Raw genomic sequence first — 11,619 nt, 5'->3', positions numbered from 1 at the left:
CTGGGCGGGCACCGACACCGCCCAAACTCCCGCCCACAATGGGCCAGGCCCTGCACACTACGTAAATGCGCGGAAGCCTGCCCAGCCCGCAGCCCAGCCTTGGTCCCACTGGCCACGACCCCGCTCACGGAGTCTGCGCAGGCGCCGTCGCGGGGGCGTGGAGAAGCTGCTTTCTTGGGTTAAGGCCCGCGGGGGACGCTTGGAACCTTGACGCCGCTGTGGTCTCCTCTCGCCGTGCTGGGTTTTAGGAGCCGTAACGACAACAACAATCGTGTCCACCATTCTCACTACAGGCCCCGAAGCACGTAGGTGCCGTTTTTTATCCCCACTTAAGGAAAAAAAAAAAAAAAACACGGCCGGGCGCGGTGGCTCAAGTTTGTAATCCCAGCACTTTGGGAGGCCAAGGCGGGCAGATTACATGAGACCAGGAGTTCAAGACCAGCCTGGCCAACATGGTGAAACCTCGTCTCTACTGAAAGTACAAATATGTTAGCCGGGCGTGGTGGCGGGCGCCTGTAATCTTAGCTGCTTGGGAGGCTGAGGCAGAGAATTGCTTGAACCCGGGAGGCGGAGGTTGCAGTGAGTGGAGATGGCGTCACTGCACTCCAGTCTGGGCGAGAGAGACTCGGTCTCAAAAAAAAAAAAAAAAAAAAGGACTTGTCCTCCAACGTCAATAACTACAAACTAGACAAATAAAACTTCAAGGGCATCAAGGCAATATGGCGTTATGCCACAAACAAAAGGCACAGCTAATGGCTAGTTGAGACGCCACCTCTGCCACAGGTCAGCTATGTGATCCAGGTGGAAATCTCATCACTTCCTGTCTGGTTCTGCTTCTGTGGATGTAGAATGGGGCGATCAATGGCTGTCCTGCTCGATTGGCCAGACATTTAATGTGTCAACCACCCAGGCCCAACATGTTGTGAGTTCAGGTACACCGACCATTTTGCTACTTGTTTTCTATATGTCACTTTTTTTTTTTGGTTGTTTTTTGGTAGAGGATCTTGTGTCATCCAGGCTGGAGTGCAGTGGCGCAGTTATAGCTCACTGCAGCCTTGACAACCCCAGCTCAAGCGATCCACCCCCCTCAGCCTCCCAAGTAGTAGGCAACACAGATGTGTGCGACTACGCCCAGCTAATTTTTTTTTTTTTTTTTTTTTTTGTAGAGACAAGGTCTCTCCATGTTGCCTAGGCTGGTCTTGAACTCCTGGGCTCAAATGATCCTCCCACCTTGCCCTCTCAAAGCATTAGGATTATGTAAAAGCATGAGCCACTGCGCCCACCTGTCACGTTTTTGTTTCTTCTTTACTGCCTTCTTTTGTAGAAAGTAGCTATTTTCTTGTATAATATTAATTCCTTTATTTTTAACTTGTCCCTCATCCCTGTTTTGTGTTATTATCCTTATTATCTATGTTACAAACCCAACCATAGAGTGTTAATCTTGTTTTTTTTTTTTTTTTTTTTTTTTTTTTGAGACGGAGTCTCGTTCTGTCGCCCAGGCTGGAGTGCAGTGGCGCAATCTCGGCTCACTGCAAGCTCCGCCTCCCGGGTTCACGCCATTCTCCTGCCTCAGCCTCTCCGAGTAGCTGGGACTACAGGCGCCTGCCATCACGCCCGGCTAATTTTTTGTATTTTTTAGTAGAGACGGGGTTTCACTGTGTTAGCCAGGATGGCCTCGATCTCCTGACCTCGTGATCCGCCCGCCTCAGCCTCCCAAAGTGCTGGGATTACAAGCGTGAGCCACCGCGCCCGGCCAATCTTGTTTTAAATAAGAGAAAAAATATATAGTTAGAGTTTTTTTAATCTTCTAATTTGCCATTTATGCTTCTATTGATTCCTTTGTGTAGATTAGAGTTACACAATTTATTGCTAAAGAAAATAAATATGGTCAAAAGTCACCAGTGTCCTCATTCATTGTAGCTTGCTGGAACAGAATTTACTACACTTCCATAAGACATCTGACATTTGCACAGTGCTTCATAAGGTCCAAAGTACTTTTGTTGTCTGTGGTTTAATCTCACGAAACCCCCAGTCCTTTGTGAGCAAATGCAAGGCAGTGTCCTACTGACTAGAAAACCACCCTGTATTAATAAAATAATGCCTCCTTTCCTCTTCACTTTCTGAGCAACTGGGGCCCTACTCTGGCAGCAGAACGTTTTCTTTTTTATTTTTTGTAGAAATGGGATCTCACTGTGTTGCCCAGGCTGGTCTTGAACTCCTGGCCTCAAGTGATCCTCCTGCTCTGGACTCCCAGAGTCCTGGGATCACAAGTCTGAGTCACTGCAGCTGGCCCAGAACGTTCTTCTGAAACAATTATAAATTTGTTTCAAAGGCCGGGCGCGGTGGCTCACGCTTGTAATCCCAGCACTTTGGGAAGCTGAGGCGGGCGGATCACGAGGTCAGGAGATCGAGACCACGGTGAAACCCCGTCTCTACTAAAAATACAAAAAAATTAGCCGGGCGTGGTGGCGGGCGCCTGTAGTCCCAGCTACTTGGAGAGGCTGAGGCAGGAGAATGGCGTGAACCTGGGAGGCGGAGCTTGCAGTGAGCCATGATTGTGCCACTGCGCTCCAGCCTGGGCGACAGAGCGAGACTGTGTCTCAAAAAAATAAATAAATAAAATAAAAATAAAATTGTTTCAAAATACACTAGGCCTTTGGGGTCAGGCTATACTGCTTTTCAAAGGTTAGGTCAGCCCTAACTTGTCTACACCAACTTGTATCTGAGCTTTCTGTAGCCACTTTTTTTTTTTTTTTTTTTGAGATGAAGTCTCCCTCTGTCACCCAGGCTGGAGTGCAGTGGCACCATGTCGGCTCACTGCAACCTCTGCCTCCTGGATTCAAGCAGTTCTCCTGCCTCAGCCTCCCAAGTAGCTGGGATTACAGGTGCCCACCACCACGCCTGGCTAATTTTTATATTTTTAGTAGAGACAGGGTTTCACCATGTTGGCAAGGCTGGTCTCAAACTCCTGACCTCAGGTGATCCACCCACCTCGGCCTCCCAAAGTGCTGGGATTACAGGCATGAGCCACCACGCCCAGCCTCGTGGCCACTTTTTATACCAAGATCAAGTTGCTGGGGGTTTGAGGAGGGAATGGGGCAGAGGAATATATATGTGTCATGTGCTGTGACAGTGGTCCCAGAAAATTATGATACTGTTTTTATTGTACCTTTTCTTTTCTTTGACTGAGTCTCACTCTGTCACCCAGGCTGGAGTGCAGTGGCACCATCTCAGCTCACTACAACCTCCACCTCCTGGGTTCAAACAATTCTCATGCCTCTGCCTCCCAAGTAGTTGGGATTACGGGCGTGTGCCACCATGTCTGGCTAATTTTTGTATTTTTTGTAGTGATGGGGATTTCCCATGGTGGCCAGGCTGGTCTCGAACTCCTGACCTCAAGTGATCTGCCTGCCTCAGCCTCCCAAAGTGTTGGGATTAAAGGCGAAAGCCACCAGGCCCAGGCCACTATACTTTTTCTACGTTTGGGTAAATTTAGATACACAAATACCACTGTGTTACAGTTGCCTAAGATATTTAGTATAGTAACATGCTGTACTGGTTTGTAGCCTGGAGCAATAGGCTATACCATATACTATATAGCAATAGCCTAGGCATGTAGTAGGCTATCCTGTCTAGGTTTGTGGGAGTGTACGCTACGGATGTTCACACAACACTCCTATCACCTAACAATGTATTTCTCAGAACGTGTCGCTGTGATGCATGGCCATGTATTTCCTCAATATTAATCCTTCCTTGCAGCCAGAGAGAACTAATAATGCTTATTTTGATTTTTTTTTTTCCAAGATGGAGTCTTGCTCTGTCGCCCAGGCTGGAGTGCAGTGGTGCAACCTCAGGTCACTGCAACCTCCGCCTCCCAGATTCAAAAGATTCTACTGCCTCAGTCTCCCAAGTAGCTGGGACTACAGGCGTACACCACCATGCCCAGCTAATTTTTGTATTTTTTTTCTTGAGACGGAGTTTCACTCTTGTTGCCCAGGCTGTAGTGCAATGGCACAACCTCGGCTCACCGCAACCTCCGCCTCCTGAGTTCAAGCGGTTCTCCTGCCTCAGCCTCCCAAGTAGCTGGGATTACAGGCACACGCCACCACACCTGGCTAATTTTGTATTTTTAGTAGAGACGGGGTTTCTCCACGTTGGTCAGGCTGGTCTCAAACTCCCAACCTCAGGTGATCCGCCCACCTCAGCCTCCCAAAGTGATGGGATTACAGGTGTGAGCCACCACACCCAGCCTAATTTTTGTGTTTTTAGTAGAGATAGGGTTTCACCATGTTGGCAGTGCTTATTAATTTTGAAAGCTTCCAAGCCTTTACTTACAAAACAGGACATGCCCAACAACACAAGACAGCAGATTATGCAGAAGAAAAGGGCAGACCCTTGGCCTGGGTGTTTGTGTTCTTAGAGACTTTGTATCATCACCACAGAATAGGCTTTCTAGAAATGGGCATTCATCCCTTGCATCAGAAAAAGCAGTGTGTATTCTCATCTCCCCAGGCCAGCTAAAGTGTGTTTGAGGCATCAGGCACGGTGGTTCTCACCTGTAATCCCAGCACTTTGGGAGGCTAAGGTGAGAGGATTGCTTAAGTCCAGGAGTTGGAGATCAGCCTGGGCAACATAGTGAGATGTCAACTCTACAAAAAATAAAATACAAAAAACATTAGCTGGGCATGGTGGTGCATGCCTGTAGTCCTAGCTACTTGGAGGGCTTAGGCAGGAGGATCACTTGAGCCCAGAAGGTTGAGGCTACAGTGATACAGTGAGCTAAGGTTGTGCCACTGTACTCCAGCCTGGGGGACAGAGCAAGACCCTGTCTCTAAAAAAAACAAAAACAAAAGAATATTTGAAATCTGCCCCAACTGCTGTCCTTCAGTTTCCCAATTGGTGCAGGTCCCTGGAACTAAATCAAAACAAAGGTTGGGGGCTCTATGCAAACAGTCCTCACAGGATAGGAAGCTCCAGGAAGGGTGAGTGATGGAGAGGGGTGGGCACCTCTGGGCAGCAGCCCCCCTGCCCAGGACACCTCAGTCACAGGGTGGGAGCACTGTGCAGAGAAGGGGTCCCTGAGGGTAGGAAAGATTCACCTGCAGCCTCCACACCTTCAGGGCAGATGCGACAGCTCACTATAGGCAAACAAAACTGAGGTCACAACTCTTGTAGAGCACTGTTGATATTCACAATAGCCAAAAAGCAGAAGCAACCCAAATGTCCATCAACCGATGAATGGATTTTTTAAAAATGTGGTCCATCCAAACAGTGGAGTATTATGTGGCTATAAAAAGTAATGAAGTACTACCAGACACCGTGGTCACGCCTGTAATGCCAGCACTTTGGGAGGCCGAAGCAGGTGGACCACCTGAGGTCAGGAGTTCAAGAACAGCCTGATTAACATGGTGAAACCCCCGTCTCTACTAAAAATAGAAAAAAAATTAGCTAGGCGTGGTGGTGTATGCCTGTAATCCCAGCTACTCGGGAGGCTGAGACAGGAGAATTACTTGAACCCAGGATACAGAGGTTGCAGTGAGCCAAGATTGCGCCACTGCACTTCAGCCTGGGTGACGAGCGAAACTCCATCTTAAAAAAAAAAAAAAAAGTAATGAAGTACTGATACATGCCATGACACAGGTGAGCATTGGAGAATTATGCTGAAGAAAGAAGCCAGTCGTAAAAGGCCACATGATATATTATTCCATTTATACGAAATGTCTAGGACAGGAGAATCCCTGGAGACAGAAGGCAGGTTAATGGATGTCCACAGCTTGAGAGGCAGGACGAGTGTGTAGATTCTGAGAGTGATGGCTAAGGCGTGTGGGCTTTAGGTAATGAAAATATTCTAAAATTGATTGTGGTGACTATAACACAACATTGTGAATATGCTAAACACCACTGAATCGTATGCTTACAAATGGTGAGTTTGTTAACTGAATTGTATCTCAATCATTTTTTAAACATTAAAAAAAATCAGATAACATGCCTAAGTTGACACACTAGTTATTACTCTCCTCTACTAATAAAATGGGATTGGAGTTTGCTTGTTCACTTTTTTTTTTCCCTTTCCTTTTATCACCCTCCCTGCCCCCCCACTCCCCACGCAGCATGTTCTTCTCCAAAGCTGCTGCAGTAAACCCGGCACTTGTAGGATGGGGGTGTGATCTCACCAGAGTAATTAACATTGACTTCCTAATGCTGAGACCAAGGCTGTGTGGCAGGCAGGGTTCTTAGCTGCAAACCAGAGCATGAAACTGGCTGAGTTAGCAGAAATGGAATTTACCAAAAAGGTGGTTCAGAGCTTAGAGAATTGCCGAGAAGGTGGAAAGCTGAAGCACAGAAAATGCAGGGAGAGTTTGGAAAAAAAATCTCAACACTCATATGATCGTCAAAGGTTGTTTTTAGCCTAGATTCCAAAGGGTAAAGCAACTGGCTTTTTAATCATTAAACAGGCTGGGTGCAGTGGCTCACACCTGAAATCCTAGCACTTTGGGAGGCTGAGGTGGGGTAATCACTTGAGACCAGGAACTCGAGACCTACCATCTCTACCACAAATGCAAAAATTAGCCAGCCATGGTGGTGTGTGCCTGTAGTCCTGGCTACTCGGGAGACTGAGGTGGGAGGATCGCTTGAGCCCGATAGGCGAAGGTTGCAGTGAGCCAAGGTCGTGACACTGCACTCTAGTGTGGGCTACAGAGTGAGACACTGCCTGATCTCAGTAACCTCCACCTCCCAGGTTCAAGCGATTCTCCTGCCTCAGCCTCCCAAGTAACTGGGATTACAGGCACCCGCCGCCACGCCCAGCGAATTTTTGTATTTTTAGTAGAGACGGGGTTTCACCATGTTGACCAGGCTAGTCTTGAACTCCTGACCTTAAGTGATCCTCCCATCTTGGCCTCCCAAAATGTGGGATTACAGGTGTAAGCCATTGTGCCTGGCCCACAGACAACTTTTTATTATCTATTCTCCCTGGAAAAAGAGGATATAAGGAGTTTGAGAGAAAGTACCTGGAAGGAAAAAATGTAAACAACCATCATCAGACTAGGGAAACTTAGCAGAATAACATTACCATTTCATTCTGCAGAAAACATCACCCTAACACACGATTATTTTTGCAGTTAAGATGCACTCCTGAAGCCGGGAGCGGTGGCTCAATGTAGTCCCAGCTACTCGGGAGGCAGGAGAATGGTGTGAACCTGGGAGGCGGAGCTGGCAGTGAGTCGAGATCGTGCCACTGCACTCCAGCCTGGGCGACAGAGCGAGACTCCATCTCAAAAAAAAAACAAAAAGAAAAAAACAAAAAAGATACACCCCTGGGGTGGGCGCGGTGGCTCACGCCTGTAATCCCAGCACTTTAGGAGGCCGGGGCGGGCAGATCAGGAGGTCAGCAGATCGAGACCATCCTGCCTAACGTGGTGAAACTGTCTCTACTAAAAATACAAAAAAGAAAAAAAAAATTATCCGGATGTGGTGGTGGGCACCTGTAGTTGCAGCTACTCGGGAGGCTGAGGCAGGAGAATGGCGTGAACCCGGGAGGCGGAGCTTGCAGTGAGCCGAGATGGTGCCGTTGCATTTCAGCCTGGGCAACAGAGCGAGACTCTATCTAAAAAATTAAATAAATAAATAAATAAATAAAAAGATGCACTCCTGATGCCCCTTGTTCAGTGACTGGCCTCCACTGCCCCCTGACACATGGAAGGAACCAGACTCTACTAGTATTTTTAAAGAGTCACAGATGATGGTATCCCATGTCACTCCATTTCTCTCACTCCTTGCAGCCATGCCCTCCCCTCCATTGGTCGGCTCACACAGAAAAAAGACCCTTTTCTGTTTCCCCATATCCCACACATTCAACGTTCCCATGAGGAAGTGACTTTGCTTAAGGGTTTAAAGGCTTGCTACATCACAGCCCAGTAGATCCTGACTTTAAAGTCTGTGAGCCCTATCAAAGGTGTTATGCCAAACAGCCGTCTTGGTGGTATTCCACAGCCCAAGTCTTACCAGCTGACCATTTTTTCTCCCTGCTCATGTAGCTCATTTGAATGAAACACAGGAGCCCCAGGAAGAGCTACCTAGAAGAGCCGATCAGTAAGAGTCCCGGAGCCCAAATTCGGAGGAGAGAAGGACGAAGTCAAAAGCTGCTTTCATGTCCCAATTTGCAGTCTGTCAGTCACTGCCTAAATGAAAATGTTTTTGAAAACACCAACTTGATTTTTGTACCCAGTTTCAACAATTCTTTGTGGGAAAGGACCACAGGAAAAAATGAAAGGCATCTATATATAAAATCTTTATTACAGGCAGTATTGGTCCATACACTAACACAATACCAACAGTACAGGTTTAATCTTTCAAAATCATCATTTAAACAGCAAAAGACCAAGAAATAAAATTTGAGTCAATTAATTATTTTTCAAAATATTCTCAATGCACATTATCCTTAATTCCCTTATTATAGTGAAACATACAAATACAGAAAAATACCCCATTTAACAAATACTAGTGTTAAATGGTTATTTGGCTTAAAATCTGAGTTAAGAAAATCCTTTTTAGCAACCTACATACAGATAAGTAGCAAACTTTTATTATATTAAACAAATTCATTCTGCTAAAACATGTAAAGAATTTCATCCATCATGTATTCTGATCCCAGTACAAGTGTTTATTCTCTTACCGTCATGATTCTTATATGAAGGACCAACTCAAAGAGTTGTCCTAGATATAACCTTATCCTCTTCCCCAACACACTTCATCCAAAAGTCTGTTCAACAGATGGCAACCAGGTAGCAGTCACTTCACCATCTGATGCCAATGGTTCCGTGAGAGCATGGCCAGGCCTGTGAAACAGCCCATTTTCCTACCTACTGTGGGTTGCTGCTCAGGAGGAACGATATACGCCAATACAAGCAGAAAATCTGCAGCTCCTCTGCTATGTGCCTTAGAACACTTTCAATTTTTCTGGTCAATGCTCTGATTAGGTATCATACATAAAAGCCAGCATATTAGTTTAAATCTTTAAACAAAAAACTATATTTTCCAAAGTCATTATCATTTGGGCCAATTAAGTGATCTTTTCGTGCTTTGTTGAGCTTCATCTTTAGGGCATCTCTTCTTTCTTCCCATTCATGAAGTTCGGCGTTTCCGTGTGCAAATTTACAGCTGTTCCCTTCTGGGCAGGTGCCATTCATATACCTGTGAGGACAAGTCAGCTGCTCAGTGTCCACAAGTTGTTTCTAAAAATCGTGTCATGATTCTTGAAACTGTATCCTTCACTAGCTTTATGATTTGCATACAACTTTTAGTTAGGAATCTCAAGCCTAGCAAGGTAAATAGTTTATAGCCATGACGTCTACAATAGAAAAATCAGTACTTTATTTAAACATACTCTATGAAAAGTACTGACTGATAGGAGAAAAAAGACTATAGTTGTTCCTGATGTAGTAGAAAGAAATCAGAGGTGGCATCAAGGAAAAAATGTCTTCAATAGTTTTAAGGATCACATGGATCACATGGATCTAAATTAGGGAATTAAATATTAACAGTGATTTAATAAAATGAGCAATTCACAATTACTTAGTTTTTCACTGAAAAAAAAGATTTTTTTTTTTTTGAGACAGAGTCTCATTCTGTTTGTTGCCCAGGCTGGAGTGCAGTGGCACAACCTTGGCTCACTACAACCTCCGCCTCCTGGGTTCAAGTGATTGTCCTACCTCAGCCTCCTGAGTAGCTGGGATTACAGGCACCTGCCACCATGCCCAGCTAATTTTTGTAGTTTTAGTAGAGACAGGGTTTCACCATGTTGGCCAGGCTGGTCTCGAACTCCTGGCCTCAAATGACCCAAAGCCTCAGCCTCCCAAAGTGCTGGGATTACAGGCGTGAGCCACCATGCCCAGCCACATTGAAAAATTTTCTAAGAAAACTTAAACAAAGGAGTGATGCATACTAACATCTTCCTTTGATCTAAGTTCTAGATTTTAAATATAACGTAAAACCCATTTCAAATCTGATGAACATTTACTGTGAACAAAGGTTATGGCAAAGGGTTTGAGAATCACAGCCTGAATGCAAAGGTCATTTGGGCAAATTGGAATGAACATGCTTCTCTATTCAATTATCCTAAGACATTTCAAATTAGTATTGGAAGACTATTAAATCTTTTCATATAACCTAAGAAGAGTGAAAGGAATGGTTTGATGAGCAATGAAACACTTTGAGCCAAAACCCAAGAATTCTTCAGGGTCTGTCAGAGCACAGCAACCTTAGAACTTTAACACCCAGGTATTCCGTGTCAGCTGCCATGTCCATGAAAATTTGAGATCAGCAATTCTGACATGGAAAAATTGTAGAAACCTACATACCTATCACAAATACTGAAATAGCCTGTTGGGAAGCGGTGCTGCCAGCAGTACTGGTCATCTTCAGTGTGGAAAACCTTCTCTTTGTGCTTCTCGGAGGAGATGTGGCCTTGCCACTGCTTCTCACTGTTGCAGTTTTTCCCACACATCCAGCAGTGAAAGTCCACCTAATGTGCAGCAAAGACACATGTCTCATCAGTCACCTGATCTAAGATCCAGACTCAATTCCAGGGAGCCCAGGCTGGTGGGAGAGCCAGGCAAGACATGAAACTCAGGTTACAAATAGGGACAAGGAAAGGACCACAGCATGGGGAAGCAAGCCAGCACTCAGGACACAGAGAAGAAGGGTGACAAATGCTGGCAGCTGTCCAGGAAATCTCCGGTAAAGAGGCAATAGGAGCTAGTATGCAAACAAGGATGTTTGCTGGGAGAACAAGAGGCAGGTGCAAACAAGGATTCAGGGAAGAATTAACACCGTGAGGAAAAGCAGAGAGGATGGGAAAGACCAGGACATGCCAACTCCAAAAGGACGAGCAGCAGCTCCATTCAGTGTATGTGAACTGAGCCCCTGCTGTGGCATCAGGAACGTAAAGACACTGCCCCGTGGGGAACAGACCTATACAAAAGGAACTGTTATGAGAGGATTTAAGTGCCACAACTGATGCAAACTGTAAGTGTTGGATAGTATTTCCCAAATGTCCTGGGCAATAATTTTCTGCAACACTGGGTAAAACCAGATTTGAACTCATTCATTGTGGGGTATAAATGAAGACTTTTTATTACTTTATTTTTTTAGAGATATGGTCTCGCTATCATCCAGGCTAGAGTACGGTGGTGCGATCATAGCTTACTGCAGCCTTGAACTCCTGGGCTCAAGTGATCCTCCCACCTCAGCCTCCTGAGTGGCTAGGATTACACGTGCAAGCCACCACACCCAGCTCTAAGACTCTTTATTATGAAACACCCCAGGTAGGCCTTATTTATTTATTTGTTTATTTTTGAGACAGAGTCTCACTCTGTCGCCTAGGCTGGAGTGGAGTGATGCGATCTTGGCTCACTGCAACCTCCATCTCCCAGGTTTAAGCAATTCTCCTGCCTCAGCCTCCTAAGTAGCTGGGATTACAGGCACCTGCCACCATGCCCAGCTAATTATTTGCATTTTTAGTGGAGAAGGGGTTTCGCCAAGTTGGCCAGGCTGGTCTCGAACTCCTAACCTCAGGTGATCCACCCACCTCGGCCTCCCAAACTGCTGGGATTACAGGCA

At 45.8% G+C, this 11,619-nt stretch overlaps 1 protein-coding gene across 1 annotated transcript in view; it reads right to left on the bottom strand.

Annotated features, from left to right (window-relative positions):
- Window positions 1–8,266: 8,266 nt before the first annotated feature.
- Window positions 8,267–11,619, bottom strand: part of ZC3H7A (zinc finger CCCH-type containing 7A) — a 45,953-nt gene continuing 42,600 nt past the window's right edge. Inside the window, exons 22-23 of the mRNA XM_030798258.1 lie at window positions 10,359–10,522; window positions 8,267–9,192 (exon numbers count right to left, since the gene is read on the bottom strand). Coding sequence (XP_030654118.1) covers window positions 9,003–9,192; window positions 10,359–10,522 — 354 coding nt within the window. The 3' untranslated portion in view covers window positions 8,267–9,002. The remainder of the gene's footprint in view (window positions 9,193–10,358; window positions 10,523–11,619) is intronic.

The sequence above is a fragment of the Nomascus leucogenys genome, chromosome 18 (assembly GCF_006542625.1).
Source record: "Nomascus leucogenys isolate Asia chromosome 18, Asia_NLE_v1, whole genome shotgun sequence".
In the NCBI taxonomy this organism is placed as follows: domain Eukaryota; kingdom Metazoa; phylum Chordata; class Mammalia; order Primates; family Hylobatidae; genus Nomascus; species Nomascus leucogenys.
The sequence above is the reverse complement of the archived record's forward strand: the minus strand, read 5'-3'. Positions and strand labels throughout refer to the sequence as shown.